Raw genomic sequence first — 25,880 nt, forward strand, 5'->3', positions numbered from 1 at the left:
CACACAGCCACTAAGACTAACTTGATGCCATTTTACTTAGTGTTAATTCCCTATAAAGAAAGGTTTTCCAGAATTCTGTAATGACTTTGAAAAAATTGTTCTCATCTTTCCCAAGTGGATTCCTCCATGTTGTGAAAGCTTCTGAGTCATACAACATGACAAATAAAATTTTTGCTGATGTAACTCAGACTAAGATTCAGACAGCGAAAGATCCTCTCTTTGGCTTGAAAATTGTTGGTTTCTTGTTCCCAACTTTACTGGTACTTTTTGTTCTGTTTTTTTACGACCTCAAATAAACCTCACCCTACAGTCAACTTTTCTCTGACATTTCGCTCCTTTTAACCTCCTTCACGCGATCTCTTTTTGGAATTGTATTTGCCAAACACTTCCCCCTCAGCAAACTCTGGTCTAACTCACTGTCCCCACCTTACCCCTAACTTTGCAAATGTGTGAAAAAGGCAGATTCCCGGATGCCGCCTGTCTTTGCCTGTTGCCCTTCATCATCCTGCCCCAAAGTGCAAGCAGAACAAGGGAGAAGCCTAGGTAATTCTAAACCCCCCCACATTTCAGTTGGAAGGCCTGCATTTTGCTTCCAGACATGGTGGATTTGGGTCAGCAGCCATTCACGTTTTGGCGCCTGAAGGAAGGACTGAGGTGTATGTATGAGCACCTCTGCACCCTGCAGGCTCCGACTCCTGTGTTACTACGCACAGACCATCACTCTGGGCCACACTCCTACAGAAACCCCGTATCTGTGACCACCCGTGTGGCCTTGAGAAGCCGTACTGCCTTCCAGGCAGGCGGCCCCGGGGCAGGGGGCCCGAGGGGTCCAGGTGGGCCGCATGACCCGGGCGATGTGCATCGCTGCCCCGGCCCTACCAGCGGTTACCACGGCGCGGCCCCGCCAGGCCCGGCAAGAGGCCCAGCGACAGGGCCGGGGCCGGCAGCTCGGGGTGCGGCGTGGGGCCGGGCCTGCGGGCGCCGCTTCCCTCGCCCGGGTTTCCGGGCGGCCCCGCCCCGGCGGCGCGGCGCCTCCCCCGGCGCGGCCCGACCGGCGCAGCCCCCTCCGCGGCGCGGGGCTCGCTGCGGCTGCAGGCGCCAGGGACGCTGCGGCGGCCCCTCCGCCGCTCTCCCTCCTTCTCCTCGCGGGCAGGTGCGCGGGCGGGCCGGGCAGCCGCGGGGCTCCGGGGCCCGGCGGGGCGGCCCGCAGGAAGCGGCGGCGGCTCCGCTGGGCCCGGGCGGCGCGGCCGCCTCATGGCGGGCGGGGAGGGGGAAGATGGCTGCGGGCTGGGGCAGGCCGGGCCTGCTGCTGGGGCCGCTCCCCGCCGAGCGGCCGGGGCAGGGCCTCCTGCGTCCTCCTGAACGGCCGTGGCGGGTGAGCGGCCGCCGCCCCTCCGTGCTTGCCGCAGCGCTGGGGTTTTACTTAATTTTTCAGGCGACCGAGGGACGGGCGTCCCTGGCTCGCCGCTGCCCGCGCTCCCTGCGGCTGCAGGCCTGGGAGGGGACGTGGCCCTGCGTTTGGTCCGGGGCCTTTCCCTCCTGGGCGGGCATCAGGCCCACGTGTCGGCCGGTTACCGTTCCTGCCGGGGAATGCTGGCTGTGAAGCTGAACCCAGGCTGGCGGTGAGCCGCCCTGCGCCGCTCCTGCCCCAGGCAGCGCTGCTAACCCTTCCCTCGCCCTGGGGAGGTGTTTTTGTGGGTGATGCTGAGGGTGAGGAGCCCCTCGGAGTGCGCAGGTGTCCCCCGGGCCGTGGGTAGCGCAGTGCGGGGGTGAACGGGAGGCAGCACCCTGCCTTGTGGCAGCAGCCCGTGGTTAGGTCAGGTTAGAGTGAAACCACGCTAAAATAATTGTGTCAAGTTGGCATGAACATAAAATGTCCTTTTGCTGTTGACATAAAAACCAAGCTCTGCAGCTGCTTCTACAATACGTACAATATTGTAACTGCACACAGCTTATAAGTAATTCTTTACATTTACTTTGTTTTAATATTTTGTCCCCAACTTCGAAATAAACCTGTTACTGAGTTGTATCTTATTTTTGTGAAATGGAGCTCTTATTAAATGGTAAGGTGCACAGTCTATTGTGTTTCACATCAGAAAGCCTCCATTTTATGAACTGGGGCATAACACTTGGTTTAGACATGACTGTCACAGCGTAACTCTTGCGTCCAGACTTGTGCTTCCCCTGCACAGAAGACAAGGGTTATCTCTGGAGGGGTCTGTTTCGATGACAGGGTTCCCTTGTGAACCTGATGAAGGTTTTGGCCTCTAAGCCCTGCCTGTCTCCCTAATGCACGGGGGACCAAAACTGGCAGTGTAGGAGCTTTCCCTCCCTGAACTGCCACTGTGGCCTTTGGTCTTCCCTTGCTTGCATGGAAATGCAGCTTAAGTGGTGCCATGATAAGGGATCTCCTGTCGCATTACAATGCCTCCCTGCCCTGTGGTGTGGAAGCCCACAGAAGGTCTGGTGGACTGAGTCTCCTTGAGCAGCTCTGTTCCCCTACCTGTGCACAGGCACCCTTTGGAAAGGTTTCTGTGTGCTCTGCAGGACCATGAGCAGAGCCACTGTGTCTTAATGGCTGCCTCTTGTGTCAGGACCTGAAGGGTTAGTAAATGTGGGACAACCTGGCTCTGCTTTTCAGGCTAGGGCTTGCAGCCTTGGAACAGAATCAGAGACCCCACAGAATACCTTGTTGTAAACCCAAGTTACTTCTTCAGGTCTTAATTTTGGGTTGGTGCTTTTTCTCTCTTGAACAGGTTCCCCCTCCCCTCTCTAGCTTTATTCATCTTTTAAGTTCCTTAATGCCTGACTGCTATGATGCTTTTAAAGCTTACTGCTTCTGGGGCAAAAACCCACCTCAGTAAGGCAGGATACTTTTGTCTAGGAACAGCCAGTTCTGTGAAACTTGCCAAGTTGCTTATTTGTTTTCTTGTGAATGTTTTGTCAGTCTGTGACACAGTTTTTCCAAGTAAAAAGGTTGGTTTGTTTTGTTTTCAAACAGAAATGTTCCATATGTGGACAATTCTACCAAAAGGCTCAAACTTCAGAGGAAAAAGTAGCCATGTGAGCTTGCAAGGTGGCTTTAGCAATTCCTATCTGCATTCTGATACATGACAAGTTAATTACACCAATTACACCAGCAACTGCACAGAAGCTCTATAGGAAACTGTTGTAGTTGTATTGCAACTTGTGTTACCGTGACTACTTTATCTCTTGATAACTCTGTAATTAACTTGTCACCACTGTTTAATGCTTAACGTATGTAGAGAATCAGTTAATGGCATCACTAAAGGGATGGTAGCCTGAAGGAGAAGCTCATGCCCTTTGGAAAGGTTATCGGGATTTCGTTGAATGGCTAATTTAAGGACTTGTGCGGAAAAAGTATTAAGTTTGGTACAGAAAGTGTGGATAAGATGGAAAGGCTGCAGCAGAGAAATTCTATTTAAACTGACTTCGGTGACAGGGGAAACTTAGAAGAAATAGTAATGCAAAAGGTCCAAAGGGGAACGTGTTTGAAGACGTGGCTGGCTGTTTTGTAGAGTTCTTTTCCCATGCCATCAGGGTTTTGGAGGAGCGAGAACAACTGATGTTTATGAATTAAACCTTGCTATACTGGCTGCTACACCCTGGCTCATGTTCTAACCAGTGCCTAATTTCCGTGTGAGCCATGTCCTCCACCTCTGATACAAAGGGTGACATCCTCGCCTGTGGTGACTGAAAGATGGTTTCAGCAGTGATGGTCATTCTCGTATTGGTGCTCTAAATGCTTCGTGGGATCAAACTGCAGGTCCCAATTTGTTGAGGTGTTCAACATCAGCCTCAAGACTATTGAGCCATGCTGCCTGGGATGCAGTTGACCTAAATTAAACTCATTTTCTGTAAAAAGAGCAAGGCAAGAAAAGCTGCACTGCTTGTGATAGTTGTTTACATTTCTTATTGTATATTTCACAGAACAATACTTTAAATTCCAAATGTGTGAAACTTTGAAATATATCCTGAAAGCATTAGTATTCAGTCTAATGCTTTTAAAGATTTCCTGCATTAGAATAATTTCCTGTTTGTAACACTGGTGAAGTCAGCAAGTGCCTAACATGCTCTGTCTTGCCCATTCCCAGAAGTTGTTGGGTGAAGCTGAATACACATCCCACCAATCGCATAACTCGTAAAAGCAAGCACTTGTTAAATCTATTTGTTTTTATTATGGACATTGATCTGCCAGTGGCAATAATGCATTTATGGACATTTTTCTGCAAGCACAGCGCTGGTGGCAGTTTTTACTGACAAATTTGAGTCATATGGACAGTAGTTCAAAATACGCTTACTTTATTGACGGATTGTGCAATTCTGTAGTTTACCAAGTGTTCATAAGATATCTGGGCTGTTGAAGAGAATGTAACTAATGGGAAAATGTGGGACAAAGTTTTAATTTCAGGAGGCTTGAAATCTTTTAGGTGGTGACAGGTTTCAGCATGTTTCTTGGCTGGTTTTGTGAACTTTTAACTTCTTCATTAATGCACTAGTTGAAAAATTAAATACCTGGTTTGGTGCCCTTACTGCAGACTGCCAGTTCTTGAGTTCCCTACCTCTGCTGATAGCTGTGAAGGTTGCTGTTCTACAAATCTGTGCTGGCAACGGCTTCGGTTGTGCAAATTTATCTGAAGGTATGATGAGCAAAACTTTCCTGAAACAAGAAAAAAATGCTGTGTTAATTTTTGTCTCCTGTAAGGCTAACACTGTCACCCAGTACAGGTGTGTTTGGGCCAGCATTAATATAAACGTACCGCTGGAGGAACAACCAAACTACCGAACCCGTATTGAAGTATATTCCAGAAATACAAAGTGCATTTTTAAAACTTAATGATTTACTCATGTGGTCCAGACTGCTGTTTAAAAAAAAGGTATATGTGTTTTAATTTCAATAGAGCTTGTGTGGCTTTGGAGTTTTATGGAAGTTGAGTAATTGTGAAAGTTTTTTTTCATTGGAAATACAACACCATTTTAATGCTTTTTGCTAATCCTTTTTCAAGCTGTTTCCTTGTTTACTATTTTATATGAGCAGAGCAAAGCACCCTGTCCTGATGTCTGTCAGGACTATCTGCTTTATAGTGTGCCAAATTAAACGGTATAAATAATTTCAGGTATCTTTTCAAGTCACTTGTAAAACTGTGACACACAGCTGACATTCCTCCCAATGAAATAGAGGTTCTGAAGGTGATTAAACATACTTACATCTGAACAAGTCACCTTTATTCTCAAGGAGGAAGAGGGGAGTTCATTGATGCAAAGGTTCTGACTTGCCCTCTGATTTTCAAGTGAAATAGGAGTAAAATAGCACTGCTGACAGAAGGCCTGGAGTCTGGAGCAGCTTGGCAAAGGGGAATAAAGAAAAGTTCTGCCTCTTAAAGCAGGAGCTGATGGCATCTGTAGAAGCAGCAAATGTCAAGGTCCAGTTGCACTGTATGTTCACAACCCAGCGTGTAGCTGAGCTGTGGGTCTTGGAATAGGTGGCTGGGGATGCTGGGCTTGGGCTCAGAAACTAGCTTTTATTTTACATTTGGAAATCCCATTTCTGACTTCGGAAGTTTGAATCCCACTTTCTGGGTGGCATGGTGGTACACCAGTAAAAATCAGTAAATGCTTCTTGTTTTTATAGTACTCAGTAGCTCTGTGCAGTTGATACCACTGAAGGTGGGATACTGAAGAAATGGTCTTACCTGATGGGTGTGTTTTCAGGTTTTAATTATTTTTTGAGTGCCACTTTAGTGCATTATGATCAGATTAATGAAATACATATTTTAGTAAAGTAGTATATATTAGCAGCGCAGCCCACTGAATTCAGACTTGCTTTGTTTTCTGAATCATGCCATCTACATGCACCAAGTGTAAATTTAACTCCCTCCAGGTAACTCTGCATTAGCAGATAGCAAGTATTAGTGCTGTCTTGTAAATGTTGCTGCTGCATAATCATCATTCAGTAACATGTAAATTATCTGACTGCTTTAGATCAGCCAGCACAATGCAAACAATAACATTATCTTTGGGTGTTTGTGCATTCAAGTATGCAGAAGGTCTGTTGATTAGTTAAACTTTTTAATAAACACCTAAAGTATACTTGAGGCACTGTTAAAAGATTATTTTTTTCTGTTTCACATAAAAAACCAGAAGATGGACTGTATGGCTTCTAAAAATACACATGAAATGCAGAAACTTGCTTTGGCAGCAGTGGGTTGGCTATGTTGACAGTACATTTTTAGACTGTCGGCAGTGGCCTGCAGAAATAATTCATACAGCTTCATTTTCCCTTCATTTTGCTCTATTGGAGCTTAGTGTGATCAGATACAATGTAGTGGGAAGGGTGGAGGGGAAAAAGGGAAATCCCTTGCACGGTCTCCGATTGACAACAGAAATACCTTTGGTTATTTGCTGACTTCATGAAATACCAAGACTTCTGGATAATTGAGAAATGAAATTGACTTTATTCAAACCAGCCACGTTTTTTTCTTTTTTCCCCTGGAAGACAAGTGAATTAGTTGGTTTTCATTCCTGCTTAGTGGGCCTGGGCCATCACCTCCTTTTAGCTTTGAGGCTTAGGCAGTTGGATGGAAGGCTTGTCTGGAAAGACAAGCTGGATCTACAGCCAGGGTTGTGCTTTCAGAAAGTGAAATTGAGCCCCAACAAGGCAAAGTGGTTAATCTGAGAGAAACTTTTTTAATAAATGCTTGTGTGTTTCTGTTTTTTTTTTTTAATGGAACAGTGGTACTATTTTGTTTTTACCAATTACATCAGTTGCACGTTGGTGAATGCACCTTGTTTTGTCGTATTGGTAACGTGTAGGGCCTGGATTAGATTCCTTTGCAGTTGTCTATTTTGTGCAGCGGTATTTGATTCCATAGTGAGAGTTTCTAAGAATATGATTAACCCTATGGGTCATCTTATAATGTAATTATTAATGATTGATTTTGTTTATCCTTGAAATCAATATGAGAAGCAAAATGGTTTGGCATATATTTGGGGTTGATTTCTAACATTCAGTAAACATGATCTTGTGACACGACTAGTATTGGTTTATTACTCAGAACATGTTTGATGAATCTGAAGTGTGTAATTAGTTTTATATAATGATGGTGATATGTGGTGGTTTTTACATGACTCATGTTAATATGGCCAATAGTGTTAACATCTCCTGCCACTAATAGTTAGGGTGGGGATGTATAGTAATTGATCTTCCTGGGAGTGCTGTAATGTAAAAACAATTCAGGCTGTTTGAAGTATATTTTACAAGTGTGCATTGGGCCTTTGGGATGTTATACTGAAAAACCCAATTGTACAGTTACCATGGGAACCCAATTAGAATAGATTGCTTGGGTTTTTTTCAGTCTTTCATCTTGACCAAAAATCTAATGTACTTTAAATGTTTTCATATGGAATTTTATTCATATACTGACTTGATATAATAGCTGGTTTTAAATTTTAGTACTGAAACCAGAGAGTATTTTGTTCTGCGCATCCCGAGGACGTGTCTTTCAAGGAGGATCTTCTTTTAGTGTTTAAAAGTTGATGAACTGAGAAAAATACTTTTTATGAATCTAAGAGTTCTTACCATAGTGCTGCCATCACATGTACTTTTTCCGGCTGCAGTCCTGTGAAAATAAGCAGGAAAGTATCTTAAAGCCCAAGGACTTCTGTGCTAGACTATCAACAAAATATGGCTGAAATTTTTCATGGCCTTTAAGGATCTGATTTTTGATGTAACCTCTGACTTTTCTTTGAGGTTTTGGTCTGTTGCTAAATGCAGAGGTTTGGAATCCTCACGGGGGGTTTGATTTATTGGCTTCCTGTACCATCTCATCTCCTACTGTGCAGGAGCTCCTGTTCAGCATCTGAAGGCATTTGTGTATCTTCAGGTGTCTCGGGAGCATCCTGCTGCCTGGCTGCTTGTCAGCATGGCTTCAGCCACAGCACAGCCCTCGTGGGAACAGAAGGTCTGGGAAACTTGAGCACATTGCGACTGAAAGGCCAAGGGGAGCTGAGCCCGGAGCTATGATCCCACAGCTCAGGTCTGAGGGAGGAGCTCAGTGGGAGATGGGCTTCACTGGTCCTAGTCAGGCAGCTCTGAGCTGGTAGGGATGGGGACAAAATTACACTTTCTTTTTTGTTTTTCATCCCCCCCCCCCCCCCACCACCCCACCCCCCCCCACCCCCCACCCTTTGTTTATCCTACTGTCTGCAAATGCAGGAGAAAATTTTTTGTCTTGGTGAAGGGGTCGCTGACAAGAAGGTTTCAGTCTTAAGACAGGTCCAGTGATTCTGGTGTCTCAGTTTCTGGAATGTGATCTAGGATGAGGTGTCATGATTGAATTTAATCAGTGGCAATTCCTGTGCCATTCAGAAGAGGTATTGGGTTCTTGTCAAAATCAACCTTAGCTGAACCCTTCCACTCAGTGTGAAAAGAAGTTAGTGTATGTATTGGCCTCTTCCAACGAGACAGTCTTTGCAAGGCTGAAATACATTTTGGAGCAAAGTTTTGGACTTTCCTAGCCCTCTGACTTATAGCAGTGGTCTTCTACAGTTTCCCTCTGTTTAGCTGCAGGTCGTCTTCTAACCACCGTGGCTTGGGCATTACTGGCAAGTTACCTGTCATCAGAGGGAAGCCATTCTGGACTAGCAGGCGGTTGAGCTCAACCTGAGGTAGACCTATGCCGTGAACACTAATCATTCTCTGGCTCTCCATAGGCACCGTGCAGCCTTTTGATTGATTTGCCCTTCTCAGCCACCAATCTCACCAAGGTCTTGGTGGTGCTAGAAGCTTCTTCCCCCAATGTATCGCCTTGTTTCTTGTGACTTACCGGCGGGAAGAGAGTAACTGTTGTGCTTGTGAGGTGCTAGTTAGTCCTTTTGTAAGAATCCTGTCCCTTAAAGCTGCAACCTGTTTCCAGTTCTCTTCGAAGTCTAACCTCCGCAAAGCTGGGTGTCGTTTCTCTGCCGAGCGCTGCATCCCTTGCGGCTGTCTGTGCTTGCGTTCAAAGTCAGTTTGTATTCTCTGCTTCAGCAGGTGAAGAATACTTTGTGAAGACCTTAGCAAACGTAGATGGGTCTAAAGTTTTCCTACACTGTAGAAGCTGGGTATCTTTACTTACGCTTTTTAGAGACTGTTCTGTTGAGGAAGTGTCAAGGGGAATTGCCTAAAACTATTGAATTTTTTGGTGGCTAATCTTGATTTACTCTTGATCTCTGCATGGATTGCAGTTAGAGGTATGCGAGCATCCTTATGAGGGTGTTGCAGAGATTTTTTGACAACCATTAATGCATCATGTGGAACCTGGCTAGCAATTACACTGCTGTCACCACCACAAGTGAGATGCTATTTAAAACAACTACTTGAAATTTAACTTGATTTTGGCATTTGGCCTGGTTTCTTTCCTAAACAGGAAGAGAGACTGTTGCAAGTAAATAAAAAAACCAAAAAATTGTGATGAAAAGGGATGTTTCCTGACTAGTTTTGTCCCAGAGATGTTTGCTGGGCTCTGAGCTCCTTAGGTCAGGATGAATGCCTGTTGTCTGGCTGCCCTGACAGAGCAGCCCTTCATCCACCCATGAGCAGCTGCTCTCTTGGGAACACTTTATTTCCCAGTGGGAAGATGGGGAGCAAGTGGATCTCACCAGAATCCAAAGCAGTGTGCACCACCAGATCAGCTGGGAGGAGATGGGAAAAGGGGGTAAGTAACTGTTAAATGGCAATTATTTAACAGTTGGCACAAGTGAAGCAAAAGCACATTAGGTGCCAGCTCTTCGTACAGGTCTGTCCAGCCTTTAGTCATATTCAGGTTGCATAAGATGCAGGTGTGTCACAGGAAGGCTTTGGGTTTCCCTTTTCTGGTGGAGGTGGTAGATGAGCCTTCCCTGGGTTGCCTGCCATGGTGCGAGTGGCGCTTTGATGGTGGCCAGTTCTTGCGCAGCCGGGGGGAGCAGCCGGGAGGAAGGCTGGCTGCCGGCTGCCATCCTGGTAAGGCGGGGGGTGCTGGGCTGCCACTGCACGCCAGCCCCTGCCACCTGCACGCCAGCCCCTGCCACCTCGGTGGCTTCCCTCCTGAAGGAGTGTAGCAAAGGAGGTGTGCATACTCCTGGGTGTCTGGATGTAACGCTGGCTTGAGTCAGCGCAGTTCCACGCTGTACTTCTCTTTGGTCTTTGGCCCAGGTTTGAAACGAGCTTCTGGATAAATTTGCTTTTCAAGGCAAATATTCTAGCTTTACCCTTCAGAACAATCCGAAGAAGTGGAGTGTTGCTATGCACCTTGAAAGTCAAAGCTCTGAACTGACGATAGAAATAAATTGCTATTTTATTTTTAGCTTATCACAGGTATTTTAAGTAATATTATTATATTGCTCATGTGCCTGACTTACATTTTAAAATGGAATGAATGATCTTTGCAATGCCTACCTTGCAAGGGTATGACTGTTAATATATTCAAAATACTAATTATTCAGGATCTTAATTTTAAAACTCTTAAAATAATTAAGATGTAATATTAAGAATAAATATTACTGTCTTCTTGTAAGTGGTTTGGAAGTGGGTGTAAGTTCTGTTTGTGCCTTGGATTTCAAGGCTTGATGTGTTTGAGAGGACTTGGAAAGCCTCAGATATTCACATAATTTCTTTTAAGCTATTTATAATTTCTAAAGTGGATACAGTGCTCCTCCCCTGTGGAGTAGTGAGTTCCCCGTCTTGAGTGGAAGAGTTCCCATTGAGGTTGGCTTTGAGTCAGGACTCTGAAGCTGAGCTTTGGTGGATAATCTCCCTGATTTTAAAAAACGTAATGTTCATAGCACATCTTTGCAAAGATGTAGTGATCTTAGCTAAATATGGCACTGGAAAGAAAATAGAGGGGGGTAAAACGAAATGCCGAGGAAATACCCATCATACAAAGGGGAGAGCAAAGATGAACCTGTTAGATTTTTTGTTAAGGATATGTAAATAATGATACTGTTTAAAGTTACGATAGTTGAAGTTAAGATTTCTTAGTGGTTTGCATTCTGCACTTCTTAAACCCAGAATATAACTAAATTACTTGCTTTCATGCCTTAAAATGTATTATTTCCTAAATTACAAAGGGCTGTTTATTTTACTGAGTAACTTGGAAGTGCGTTACTGCCTGTACATATATTTCTTAAATTAATACTTTATCTTTTAAGCCATTCTTATTCAAATATCGGAGCTGTGTAGTACTTGTTATGAAAGAAGTCTTCAGTATGTGCCATCTGTTGATTATTTTTTTTTTTTTTGACTCATAACAAGCAGAAGATGACTTAATGAACATTAAAATTCCTGGTTGCTTGTGGTGAAAAAAATCAAACTCCCTTTTGAAATTATAGCTACTGAAACCTAGGGCTCATTTAAAAAACTGATGGAGTTGGTTAGAAGAGAAACGACACCATTGGCATACAGTTCTTCCTGTGGAATTCAAATTAAATCACAATCTAACTGAGAATTTTTTTCCTTACAGGTGGAGACCTTTCATCTACCATGGCATCAAGGCTTGTTCCAAAAGTAAGTTTATAGTAAAATACCCTTGCATTTAGGTGTGCATTGAAAGTCCAGCATTACAAAAGAGTTCACGTAACATAGTTTGTTTTTTCCCCAGCGTCCAGCAGTCAGTATTAAGAATCCAGTTGACAAGATTGATGCTGCATTGTAAATCTCTGTAGCTCTGTCACGGTTGGTAACAGGCATCAGTGGACCTTTCCCCATCACGTACCTATCTGCCACAGAGCATAAACTAACAGGACAATGCTGCATTTTCAGTTGTGTTAGCTGCTACCATTTCCTAATAAGCCCCTCACTGAAAAAGAAACGCTTAATTTTGAGACTTGATGCTTCAGTGAGGTAAGCATAGATCAGTAACATTATAGTAAAATAAGAAAACATGTCTGTTTATCAAGACATTCAGAACAATTTACCAAAACAAAGACATCAACACATTTTCAGTTGATAACCATATTGTTCAAATAAATAACATGAACTTTGACGATATGAGTACACTTTTTATGTGGAATATCTATTTTTGTAGCATTATTAGTGCTTCTCTAGGAAAATATTTCTAGTACAATCCAACTTGCATATTGAGCTATTCCTGCTGGCAACTTCTATCACTGTTAAAAATGTCTTAATAGTGGCATCTCTTATGGTTTTAATCTGCTTTATGCAAGGTAATGTGGCTTAGAAAATTTGACATATTCTGTGTCTTCTGCCCCTCTGTAGAAGATTTTCATTTACTTTTCCACGAAAGAAAATTGTTTTTATTTTTAAAAATAGAATGGTTGAGGAAGAAATTAAGGAAAATAAATTCTTGCTTCATTTATTTTTAAGCACTCATCTGTTTAGTTATATTTATGTATCTTCCAGTTTTAGACATCTTTTAGGAGATACCTGGAGGTACCTGGAATAATGGCAGAGAAATATTTGATTATCTTCTGCACAACCAGGCATGGTAGGAAGAATTACTAGTTCCCTCTCATTCAAAGCTAGATGTGATATAGCTGGCAAGCGACATGAAACTAATAATTTATTATCTAACCTTTTCATTTCTCCCACTCTCACTTCTAGTTGAAAGGTACAGCGTTAGCTGTTAGGGGAATTTTCCCCTTTTGATATGTGGAAAGCAGAAGGGTTAAGGTAAAACAGGTGAACTCCCACAGTCCCATTTGCCGTGGGGAGGGGGGCGGTCTGCCAGGGGCTGTGCAGGCACAGTCCACGCTGCTCTGTCTGGTCCTGTTTCCCCTCGTTCTGGATTCATATTAAATTTGTATGTAACGTAGCTCGTGTTTCTTTAGTGGTATTTATAGTATGTGACTAGTTTACAGTTTTACTTTGAGCACAGCCACGCGTTGGTGTGACACAGAATATATGTCTGACATATGGTTTTTACAGAAATCAATTATCACCGATGTGCTGAGCAGTTTTTAAGCAGGTTGCTGAAAAATGGTTCCTGAAAGCAGCCAGACGTGGGCATTTTCCACAATCGCTGTATCTGTCTCCCACTCCATCCATGATTCTGTTGCATTGACCAAAGATGTATGTTGGGTTTGTGTGGAAGAGGCTGAAACGTGGCCGTGGTTAATGTGTGTGAGCATACATCAGGAATGGCTCTCTGTTTAGGAGGGTTTAGGGTTTGTGGTGTTCTTATGACAGTGTGGCAATTTTTCTGTTTCATTAGAAACTTAATTCTAAATATAATTCTCTTCCTCTCTGGATTTCTTGTAGTTACTAAATTTAAACTTGGTAAATAGATCCTTGTACTGTGATGCTTTGCTCTCTGCTAATGACAGTGAAACGCTTGTCCATGCTGTCCTGAGTCAAACAGAGATTAGTAACGATAGGAAAATTCAGATGTGTATGCCAAGACGATAATAATGTGGTTTTCTAACGAGTCTTTTTGCCGCCTGTCTTGTGTGTGTATTTTCCTGTAGATATATTTCTATTTTTAGGGAATGCTTAATGCACAGATTCTCCTTCATTTGTTTAAAGCTGTTCTACTCACTTCAAAAATGTCAATGAAATCCTTTGCTTGAACATAGTTCATATTACTGACTCTCCTTCAGCTTAAGGAGCACTATTAATGGGTTTGTTCATATTGCGTAGATTTATTTTGTTACTATTCTCTAGCTCCTACTCTTCAGGTATAGCTATTTTGGTATTATAAAGAATGATGGATTATATAGGAAAGTTTCTTTTGAAGCACTACTGATATTGTGCAATGCACTTGGGGGTCAGCTACACTTGACTGATGCATGATTTATCCGATGTCCCTGCCACTTTCTGAGATAAAGCTGCTATTTTATCAAAACTGCCAGGAAGTGTGATTTAGAATTTATACACCTCCTTTTTCAAATAATTGTTCTGATTACTTTCTGGCACGGCAATAAAATGATAAAGGTAATTGCACACAAATGTGAGATAGCACCAAAATACAATAAAATTAACCTGAATTAGCTTGACTTGTCGATGAGAAGTATTTATGAAATGTATTTTTGCAATAAAGGAGACTGATATTATAGCTGGAAGGTGAGTTATTGCCTTAATGTAATACTGTTTGAAATTTAAAAAAGAGACTGTTACAGTTGAGGGTGATTGTGCCTTTGAAATTAAGTTGAAGTGATTCTTATAATTGGCAGCAATAATGCATTGTGAAGGTAATATCTTTTATTGTGTTATGCCTAGTTGCATTATCTTTTATTTAGCTGGTCCTGACTTCAGCTCTGCAGAGAACACAGGAAGGAGCCGATCAAGAATTTTGTGGATTTAGGTGATAAAAATTTGAAATGTTACCTAATATTAAAGTAATTCTTCTGCTAGGTTTTTTTCATTTTTAGCCTATTCAGTTTCCCTGAACCTGATACAATTCTCATTTGATTAAAATTTCATCTCTTTCCCTTGCATTAGAGTCATTGCCATATATTTGCATACACAGCTGAACCCCGCAACAGTAGTGTGCGTCAGTCTTGCTGTGGGTATGTATGCATGTACATCAGGTGGTCATTTTGGCAGTGAGATTTTGTATTTCTCAGTGCCTCGAAGTATAACCTCCTCTTACTGAAAAGTGTATACACACTTTTACAGCAAGCTCTTCAGTGGTAATTAAGGAGTAGATCTTAAAATGTTGACTAATATCTTGAGTTTATTTTGAAGTAATGAACACATCTGGAAAATCCAGACAACTGCATAATGACTTCTCATTTGGATGAGACTTGTTAAAACTCAGACCAGTAACAAATAGATACTAATTTTGGGGACCCTCTAATTCTTAGAGACAGCCTTCTTTATCTTTGATTCTTTAATGTGGTACTCATTTCTTTAATTGTTGGGCAACAAATTCCTTCCAGTTAGTGTTTTATTCTATGTTGAGTGCATGTTAAAACACTGGAAAAAGTATAACATTGCTTTGTAGTGCATTGTGCAAGTGCTTCAGAATGAGTCTTTTGGCATATGATTTCCAGTCTAAAAATAAGGGGTGGGACGGGGTGCTTAATCCCTTTGTTAGATCATCAGTAGGGTGAGAATGATGTCACACTTCCATGTTCCGTGGTTGATGCACCAAGCAGTGTGGCTTACAGCGTGGTTGTTGGCGGCATTTACACATACCACAGCAAGGAACGTACACAGTTATGACTGAAGTCTTCCCTGTTGGTGGCATAACTTGATTATTACAGAAATATCTGGCCCTGTCCTGTCTACTTTTTTCCCCTGTTCTTGGCATTCCATTTCTAATCTAATTCTGCTCTAAATCATTATATCAACTCTAGGCAGCCCACAGTTTCAAATGAGATACCCTAAGGTAACCAGGTGACTCTAAGCTTAAGCCAGGCTGTTTCATTTTTCTTTTTTTTTTTTTTTTTTCCTGGGCACCAAGGTGCACCAAAGGGATGGCATGACCTGATCTCACAACCATGGTGCCAACCCAGCACGATCACCAATTTGAACAGCTTATTAACACTGCACTTTCTAATGACATTTTACTTGTATGCTGCATGTAATGGTTTGATTTATTTCAAAATTTCAATCTTAGCTTCATGCTAGCAATGCAAAATGTTGTAAATATTCTACTATATATATGGTTTAAACTGCTCTGTGGTGACAGCAATGGTGGCTACACTTGCATAGCATTTAAGTTGCCTATAGAAGTAATAGCTGGGGAAAGACACAGAATGTGTTTACTTGTTTTTGGAGAGGTATTGGAGGAAATAGTACATCTGAATTCCAGTTTAAGCAGTCCACTAAGGTCTTGTGTTTAAGTATTTGCTGACAGTGCCTCAAATCAAAGCTTGGCATGCAGGCAGTAGATGAAGTAGAAAATGCACTGGAATGCGCAGTCCGGAATGCAATAGGAATAACCCACCTGCCTCTTCCAAAGAAGTAAAATTTGTTTTATTACAATTAAAATATCCTTTAAGTAAAATAAACAAAGTCTGAGATCGCCCTGGTAAGTACGCTGGGAATTTGTCTTTTGACAGACCAGGATTACTCCTGTCTGCCAAAGCAACTGACTGAAGATGCAGCCAAAGAGCCAGAGGCTACCACTGCTTGGAAATACTCTTTCATAGCTTGGCATTTTGGGGTCTTTTGATTGCCATCCAAAGAGGATTAGTAGTATAATACAATGGGACAACAGAAACTTGCTTTTGTTGTCTTTGATTGTTTAATAAAGACTTATGTGTTTGCTCTTGTTGAATACTTTTAAAATGCTGTAGAAAGCAAATGTTGCTCTCTGCGTGAACATGTATCCCTCCCGTTTGTCGGGGGCTTGTGTGAAGTGGGCCTTCTGATAAGTGAAGATGGGGACTGATTTTTAGTGGCTGCTGTGCCAGTCTATATTCGTATACATTCAAAATATGCAGCTTAATTCTGTACCTTCACGTTTTTTAAGGGATTAGTTCTCTGGAAGGTAAAGAAATAGTCGTATCACCCCAAACTAACCCTGGGTTTGCTTACAGTCTGTCTGACATTTCCCTTCCAAGCCTTCCCTAGCCAGGAAATGAGTAGGTTTTGTTTTCATACCCTCTGAAGTTACAGGTTTGGCTTAACCAGGGTTAGATTTACTTAGAGAAGCATTGGAGGTATTAGTAGAGTACTGCAGTATATTTCAGTGCAGCTTTTGTTTAAAAGCCTTATCTGGATTACAGTCCTGTTCTTCAGCTGTGGAGGTATTTATTACTCTTGCAGCAAGGAAAAATATATGTGGACCTGATATACGGTGCTTTATTCTGGCAAGCTGGAAGTTTTCTTTGGATCCTATATGAAGAAGAAGTACACGCAGTATAGACAGTTATTGTGGGATGTGTAGGGGAAGAAGTGGCTTATGTCGAGATGGGTGGTCATGGGGTTCACAAGAACCTGTGGACTGGTATTTTATAACATCAAAATTAATTTTAAATTTTATTTTACTTGTTAGCCAATTATATAGATAGAATTAAATCTGATTAGCCACCATGATGGTGGTTTTGTTTCAAGACTGTCTTCCTGAATTTCAGCAATGAATGCAACACCTTTTCTCTTCCTCAAAATTTAATTTTTGTCTTAAATTAAAAACTGGGGGGCACTTGGCTTTCCTTGGACTGACAGGTTTCCAAGTGTTTGAAGGATGCTGTGTATGATGTTCAGGTGCAACAGTACAGGAAATACGTGTTACCTTGTCCAGAATTTCTTTTTTCATTAATTAATGAGCAATATTGGTAGGACTACCTTATCTTATTTTCTTAGACAAGGAGAATCCCTGCCCTGGGTTCCAGGACAATTTTCTCACAGTTTCAGCAGTACAGATTAAGATGTCAAACCTTTAGGGACGTGTTTGGATCAGGGCATCCTAATAGCTTTGGAGTTCACTCCATTATGTTAGTTGGAAATATTTGGGCTCTTTCTCTTAAGAAAAAGAAACAGCTTTTATAAAAGTTCATATTCAAGCTTTGGAAGAAATGAAACATTTCATAAGCAAAAAGACTGAGAGTTGAATGTTTCTCGTTCTGTCCTAATTTCTATTCCAGTATATTAAATGATTTCTGGGTATGAAACTTACATCTACCTCTTCCCTTCTTTCCTCCCCACACTGAAATTATTTGCAGTACATAATTATTTTTTCTCTTGAAACAGTAGCACCCGCTGTTCATTTGGAAGGTGAAGATATAGACGATGAATCAAGAAATTAACAGGAGCAGGCTTTTAGACTTGTGCTGTGATTGCATGTTGATCGCATGAATCCCATGTTTTTTCCCAGTCCTTAATTTTTTCTCTGCTTTAAAACACTGAGTGTAAGAAACGGCTTTCTCATTTAAGACTAGCTGCATAAGGCTGGAAAATTACCCTCCACACTGAAGTGTGTGTGCACAAATGCGTTACCTTTACTATTAATATCTTTTCCCATATTCTTAACATGCAATGGATTGTTTCCTTTTAAATAAACATGCAGAAACCAGTAAAACAAATACAGGAAGTTTTAAACTATTAAGGAGATGCTGAGAGAACGATAATTCAATGAAAACCTAGGATGAGTAGACCAGTGGCATGTGTAAGCTGGCCAGCAGCCGTGCCGAGCCAGGGGCTGTGGTCAGCCTCGTTCCTCATCTGTGCAGCCCCAGGTGGGGTGGCAGAAGCTTTCTGCGGTTAAAACGTTTTGCAGGGTTAGGGATTATGTTTCTAAATTATGATTTCACACAGTTGTCTTTGTGATGCTAACAGGAGATGTTAATCACTGGAATTTTTTCTTTGGCTGTCTCAGTATGGAACAGCAATAGTGCTGTTTCCCAAGCCCCAGTGAAGGGTATGACTGCAGTGGCAACCATTAATTGCCCTAATTGCAGTGCTCGCTGCTGCTGTATCACCTCAGTGATACGCTGACCTTTACATTGCAGAATAGATGGGGTATTAGTAAGCAGTCAACTCCTGTCTGTTCTACTGACCTTGCTGCTGTGGAGTTGTTGGAGATGGACCCATCTCACTTCTTATGGCTTGCAGCGGTCCCTGGCTGGTTTTGCCTTGACAAGTACCAGTGATGTGATTTGATAAGAACTTTGTTATGAGAAGGATGTAAACTTACTGGATCAGGAAGAATGACTGAGATGAAGTAGCAAATTGCCAAACCAGTCCAGGTGCCTGTGAAGTATTCCCCTTAAATTTAAATCCAATATTTCAAGTTTTCACTGAATTTTAATCCAGAACTTGAATCAATAACAAGCAGGTTTGAGAATACTGTGGTACTCAAAAGAAGGACATTTAAAAGTCCAGGACTCATATTTCTTTCCTGTAATTATGATAAAGAAGCAATGTTTATTGATCATCCTCTCAAACCCAACAAATTCCTGGTATTGCTTGTTGGCAAGTCACTGATGTTACATGGCATCATAGAAACAGGGTAGGTGCTAGAGAATTATAGCTCATACGCCAGCTTCCTAATGCAAATATGTCAGAACATTGAAGTGATGAGTCTTTAGGTTATATTTATATATTCATATATTATATGAAGAATAGGAAGTAAATGAACAAGTTGGTACTTTGTCACACCTTTAGTGGGATGGGCTAGCATCAGCACTCGCTGGATAAATAAGTCCAGAACTTCAGCTTGTACAGCTAAGAATCCGTAGGATTTGTACTACTAATAGGTGTAGTGGGATTTGGGATCGTCTCAGACAATAGGTGCTGACAATCATTTGTAGGTTTTTGAGGCCGGTATGTAGTTACATCCTAGCCCAACATTGGAGCAAGATCACATGAGAAACAGTGTGGCAGATGAGTGGGTTCTTTATTTTTAAGTAGTAACTTTAATGGTGTGGAAGAACTAAGCAGAGAATTTTCAAATTTGCAGCAGTGACTAGTCTAGAAATAGTATAAAAGACCAGTTCTGCGTTTGAGAAATGGCAAGTGAAATAGGGGAAGGAATTGTAATGCAATTTAATCTTGTTGGTTGTATTTATATTATTGGGTAGCTCAGCAATTAGCACTTTCTGTTAATCTGAAAGGATCAAGAGACCCAGTTCTTGGAGGCAACTGTGACATCTCACTGATTAATGCACTTGGGCTGTCTTGGTTTAAAGAGATAAAATTGCAGTATGTGTGAGGACGCATTATGTTTCGCGGTTGAATATGTTATGTTTGCCTTGATTCTCAGAAATATTCAAGTAAAAAAAAATCGTGAGGACTTCCATTTGAAGTTCAGCCACATGCTATAGCCTAATGGAAATAACCTGTTAAATCAGATGCAGGTGGTGGCAGAGAGGATTATTATTAATATTTTGATATGGTATGGTAGGTTTATGTTGTTGCTAAAGCAGAGTGAAGGAAATAGAAAAACCTGTGGAGGAAGATCTATCAGAGATAGGGCTCTGGCTCCTTCGTGATGGGCCAGAGTCATGCGCTTGGTAATACTGAAGGGAAAAAATGGGAAAAGGTGACATCCTTGGTCTTTTTGACCACAGCCTTCAGCCAGAACTTGTTTTAAGACCATTTCTGATACCCTGAGGGCTGAAGACTTGTGGTGGGTGCAAACACATCCATGGGCAGTACTGTTGCATTTTTCCAGTGGAGATCTGCAGCCTCTGTGGTTTTAACACTTTACATGTGCATTGTGAGATCTTTAAGAGGAGAACACAGGAAAAGCTGGAAAGCCATGTTGATGAAGATATTTTGCGTTCTGTCTCCCCTCCAGCTTGGTAACAGTGATTTGGGGCACGGTGCTGAGGCGCAGGGTGTGCTGTGAGGTTTGCTCTCTTGGCTTGGCTGCTGGAAAATGTAAACCTCTCAGGAGAACGTGAAGCATGGAAACGCTTTGCTGTGGATTTTTTTGACTTTGTTAATCCTTGAGATTTCTCTGCATTATTTTATTTTGCCATTCCCCATTATGGGTACGAATTACATTCTAGGATCTCAGACCAAGCTACAGTGAAGGCTTTTGGGGGTTTAGGACTGGAACATAGAAATTAATTTTGAATTATTTACTGTAATGTGAAGGACCATTAATGCAAATTTAAATAAAATCTGTATTTAATCAAATGGGTGGTATGTTTTAGTACTGAAAACCTTGGCTGCTGCAAGGCTGTTAAACTGAGTTACAGTGGGAAGTGTGAGAGGTGAAGATTCTTACATGCAAGTCATCAAGCTAATGCTGGCTTCTGGGTTCCCGGCACCTCGTTTAGGAGATAAAACTCACTGCTGTTCTGCATCCTTAGCATCTGAACCTTAGGAAGAGCAATTTGAGCAGCACATCTCTGTTTCGTAGCAATGCTCAGTGGTGTTGATGTGTAATTTAGGGGACCTTCGCCCTTCGGGGGAGTGTGGTGCCACCCAGGCACATGCTGTTGCAAAGTCATGGGAGCATGCCTGGAAAATGAGGCTCTTCTGTACAGGACATTAACTCACAAATCATGCTAATATTCTTGCTGATAAATCTTCCACTGTGAAAACCTTTTGATACTCATCTGTTATTAATGACAAAAAGGACTTAATTCTGTTGGCTAACAACAGTCTTCCAGTTTTCTATAGAGTTTAGCAGTCTAGTGAGACACAGGCTTGCATGCACTGCAGCCACAGGTTTTTTCTGTAGCAAGTCTCCAGGGGATGGCAGAAGTATCCTCTCTGAAAGTCCTGGTTTTTTTCAACTCAAGTTATGGGAGATTTTGACACAGATTTGTCGGTATTATGGCGGAAAGGGTGAGTGAAGGTGGAGTTCGTGCAGTAACTGATGAGAATTCCCTAAATGATTTATTTACATATGCTGGCGAAAAAAAGGCAGTTTATTTGGATCTATTAGATTATTGTTTTAAGCTGCCATTCATTCCTGGTGCTCACAGCTTCAACAAGGGCGCTACAAGGAAGACGGTGTTGAGCAGATTGTTCCTGTATTGGAAGGGTGTGGGCAGGAGCAGGTTTTCAGTGTCCTGCAGCAAATGGTGTCTAAGCATTTGGTAATTTCAGCTGGCCAAGTTCAAAGGCTGTTTATTTGCATCTGAAAACTGTTGCAATTTAAACCTTGAATAAAATTGTCCTTTATTTTAAAACGGGACTGCCTGCAGGAGCATATCATTGCCTCTGTCTTCTCTGGCTCATCTTAGTAGCTGGAGGTGAACAGCGGAAAGGCACACTAGTGTCTGGGCGCAGTCTAGCGTGCATCTTGCATCTATATGGTGACCTTCATCTTTGAGGCTCCCAACCCAATTGCATATGTATGTGGATATATGTCATGCAGTTTCATTCTTTTATAAAAATAAACCTTCTAAATATTGCTGCCCAATGTGTATGATAAACAAGACTGAAAATACTAGTTGTACTCACTCAAGGTTTTCATCTATAAAGCTTAGTTCAACTTGGTGCGAACTCATAGGGTTATTTATAGTTTTCTGTTACTCACTGCATCCTGTGTTTTGTTATAATGAAATAGCTGTCCTCTGATCACTAGGTTGTTATGTTCGTGGAGTACATGGTATGAGGTTCAGTGCATCTAGTTTAGGGCTGTCATACAAATAAAAATGAAGAATGTATACTGGTTTTCCCGATACGTAAATTTTCATGTTGCTTTTTTATTAAGTCTTCTGCAGTGAGGTGATGCTCCAGAAAAAAGTTCACCCGTGTTGTCTCTTTAAGGGGGAAGAAGGAATGAGGAAAATACGCTTGAAAAGGAGAGTTTCTTTGTGACACCAGCAAACATTTGATTATTTAGCAAAAGGCTGGTTTGGATTACAGTCAAGCTAAATAAACCATTAGGAACCTGCAGTTCCTCAAGCCTGGCACACTGCACAGAACTTCTCTAAGCTGAGTAAAATTGTGCTGGTTGCTCGCGTCAGTAACTGTGGAATTGTGTAAGCACTTCCCAAAATTCAGAGCTTTATGTTTGCATTTGCCCTAATGGGCAAAACTGTCTACTTGATTATTTTTTTTCTTCTCTCTTCACATTGATGATATTACTTGCAGATGTGACTTTGTTACATAGCAGTTAGTAATGGGATTTAAAGATAAATTCTCTTATTTTGGGAAAAAAAAAAATGACTGTGCAGCTGCAAGCAGTGGTCAGCTGTAAGCCATCATGCATAGATTTTCCTGTCTCCTGATGCACCCCTAGCCTGTCATTGGGCTCTTCAGTCTTGTTTCCCAGCTTCTTAATCACTTGTGCATTTCATCTGATGCTTCCTGAAGTTTTCAGCATTCATCCTCCTTGCTGTAGGCAGACGTAGGTGTCGTAGGTGAGGTGAACTTCAGACCACGTTGGGGTAGGCTATAAACTTGGGTAAATGCTGGGGAAAATAAGTTTTGGCGGTTGTCTGTGGAGACTTTTGGTTCTAAATATTGCAGTACAAAGTGACTTTTTCAGGTGTAAGGCAAACTGCAAGTTAGTTCTGTGGTCTGAGTGACTTTAAAAAGCAAGAAAAAAACTTGTTGGTCTCAGTGTAACCGAGCTGTTTGATCGAGTTAGCTTGTGCTGCCTTACAGTTTCTCGGGTTTCTTTATTCTGTTGACTGTTTTTGTCCAGTTTCACTTGAATTTAGCTCTTTGCAGCAAAGGCTTTTTTGTGCTGGTTGTGCAGCGCCAATGGTGATGTGGTCCGGATCCTATGGTTTGGTGTCTGGGTGACTGCAGTGAACATACTTGTGGTGTTCTGTCCTGTTTCTCTCCTAGTGATTGTACAAACCAAACTGTAAATACAGCTCAAACATCTACTGAGTCAGACTGTTTTTTATTTTTTTTAGCCAAGTTTTTTTGACAAGTATGTTATTGTTGGTCTTGTACAACACTGAGAAATGCTTGGCATCTGTTTCCAACTACATCCTATCAGTAATTGTAAAACCAGACTAGTAACAATGGGAATTAAAAAAAATAAATGTTTCTTTTAGTAAGGAATGATTGATTTTATTCATATTTTTCCAGCAGACATACTCTTTGTGTTCCAGCAGTTATTTGCATAACACTGCTGCTCTAAACCAGTGAATATACTTTGTTCTTACAATAATCCTTTTGAAATCAGTGTCAAAACGCATTGGATGTTAACTGATAAACCAGCCGTGAAAACTACTATTTGAGATTTTACAAAGGTCACTATTCTGCTAGTCAACATGTTATTTGAGATTTTGATTTAGATGCTGATGAGGATTGATCATTTTAAGTTGGAGTTTAGAGAGTAAAAGCTATAGTTGAGAAAACTTGAAATTTTGCTTGCTTTTTTTAAGTTACTTTTGAAAAATACTTGAAATATCTTAAGATGAATGTTCCTTGGTGAAAAATGCATGCAATTAAAGAGGAGTTTGTTTTGATGAACAGGTGAATTCCAAACAGGGAGAATCTCAGTGCAAGGAGAAGCACGTGGTTCTGCTTAGCCCCGTGGGAAAGCTCAGGATATCTGGGTGTGAAACCGGCTTACATGAAATAAAACTTCCCAAAATAAGCGTGCTGCCAAGTGGGTAAGTTCATGTCCTGTTGGTCCTGTGTTTATGTATGTGGTAGAGGGAAGAGATTGCCCAGAGGATCTAAGACATAACTATGTGTACTTGTTTTTACTAACCATACTGGGAACATAGTACTTGCTGTTGTGAGAGGCAGAAGCAGCTTCCAGTGCCTTTAAGGACTGGCCAGCTCCAAAATGCATTTCTCTGTCTGCTGCATGAGTAATATTAGCAAAGAAATGTTCTAAAAAATAAAAATAAAAATTTAACGTAGGTTTTGAAAGTACATCCTGCCCCATATTTTGGACACACATGTAAATCTGTTACTGAGCAGTAAGACCTCCATGCACACTTGGCAAATTTGGCTGACCTGTATCTAGATATATATGTTCCAACAGGCAGAACCAAGACTGGGTAATTGTTTTAATTACTGCACACTACTTCAGAGCTTTGATTTGCTTCCCATAGCTCTAATGTCTTGTGGAGTTCAGAACAGATTACATGCATGGCAGTGGAGATGATGTCTCAAATACGGGACTGGTTGAGGAGGTATTGCTGTGTTTTGCTGTTGAATATCAGTGCTGTTCAGGCTGCTAAAGTACATCTGTCCTGTTCAGATCTTCTGTCTCTGCTTTGTCCTTGTTTGTGAGGAAATGCTTAGTGACATTTTTAGAAGGAACACTGAATTCCTTCAAAATTACTAGATGCCAAATTTCTTTGCCAGAATGACAGTTAATAATACTACTTATTTAAAGCTGGTCTCTTCAGCTCTTTTTGGTAGTAAAATTGTAGCCTTTGCCATAGTCCATTACAGCAGAGTTTTTTCTGACAAGACTGAAACAGATTTGGCTTCCTTCTCTCCAGTTGTCCTTTTCTCTCCTGCTTTCTCCTTCTGACATTTTCCATTGATTTATGGGGGTTTCCCTTTTCTGTTTTCTTAATTTATTATCCTTGTAATTTAAGTGTGTATAAAATTAATCAGGAATATGAAGCATAATGTGTATTCTGGTTGAAATGGGTTTTGCCTCTAATATGAAAACCCTCAAGCCTCTGGATTTGACAGTTTTGCCAACTTCAGTGATATGGAAATAAGTACTTCAGTTTCCTCATATGCTGATTTCAGTATTGGATTTCTGCTGATGAGGGATTGGAAACAAAGCAGTATTTAGGATAAGGCTGAAGCTTGCCTTTGCTGCAGAGCAGTTTCAGCCTGAAGAACAGCTAAGCAGATGAGGACTTCACCCTTGAGAAGAGGAAACGTCGACGAGCAGATGGAAAAATAGTAAGAAAAAGGTCTGTGGGCTCTCAGAGGTGACAAATATGGGAAACTGTGTGTTCTTCTTTATAATGGTAGACGTAAAGCGAATTGCATGAAAACAAAAGCTGAAGACAAAAAACAATCATGAAGTTGTGAGTACTAAAAATACAGACTCAAAGTGAAATGGCATATTTTTCAAAGTAAGTAATTACAGGCTCTTAATTAGCAGAGGCCAAGAAGGTGGATGGGGAGGTATAGTTTTTCTACTCTGTGTGTTTGTGTAGCTCTCCTGGAGAGGTAAGAGCAAAGTTCTGTGTTTGACTTCTGTATTTACTGTTGAGGTTTCAAATATTTCATTTCATGGGTTGCCTTCTCTTTTTGAACAACGTTTCTAGGGACAGAAATTGATCCTTCGGCCACACAGACCTTTTTCCAGGAAATTACACGTGTCCCCAAAAGCTCTGAGTTCTTTGTTACTCACCCCTGCCCACACAGGTGGAAGATGCTGTTACAGAGGGTGAGTTGTTCCCCTTCCCGAGGGAGCCTTGCTGCAAGGCAAGGGCTGTCCCCTTCATGGGGACGGCTGCTGCTCTCTTGGTTTGCCAGAACATCGGTCGCTTACTCACCTGTAATGTGGCCATGTTGGCAGGTTGAAGAAGGGCCTTGTGGTCTTGTTCTTCAGGCAGAGGTTAGGCAGTCTAGATCCTTTTCCTAA

General features: G+C 41.7%; 1 protein-coding gene across 1 annotated transcript in view; it reads left to right on the top strand.

Annotated features, from left to right (window-relative positions):
• The first annotated feature begins 1,000 nt into the window (after positions 1 to 1,000).
• The window catches only part of MGMT (O-6-methylguanine-DNA methyltransferase), a 168,716-nt gene continuing 143,836 nt past the window's right edge, over positions 1,001 to 25,880 (top strand). Inside the window, exons 1-4 of the mRNA XM_055719789.1 lie at positions 1,001 to 1,153; positions 11,502 to 11,545; positions 23,786 to 23,925; positions 24,376 to 24,456. Of these exons, the coding sequence (XP_055575764.1) occupies positions 11,522 to 11,545; positions 23,786 to 23,925; positions 24,376 to 24,456 (245 nt within the window). The 5' untranslated portion in view covers positions 1,001 to 1,153; positions 11,502 to 11,521. The remainder of the gene's footprint in view (positions 1,154 to 11,501; positions 11,546 to 23,785; positions 23,926 to 24,375; positions 24,457 to 25,880) is intronic.

Source organism: Falco cherrug, chromosome 9, assembly GCF_023634085.1.
Source record: "Falco cherrug isolate bFalChe1 chromosome 9, bFalChe1.pri, whole genome shotgun sequence".
NCBI classification, from domain to species: domain Eukaryota; kingdom Metazoa; phylum Chordata; class Aves; order Falconiformes; family Falconidae; genus Falco; species Falco cherrug.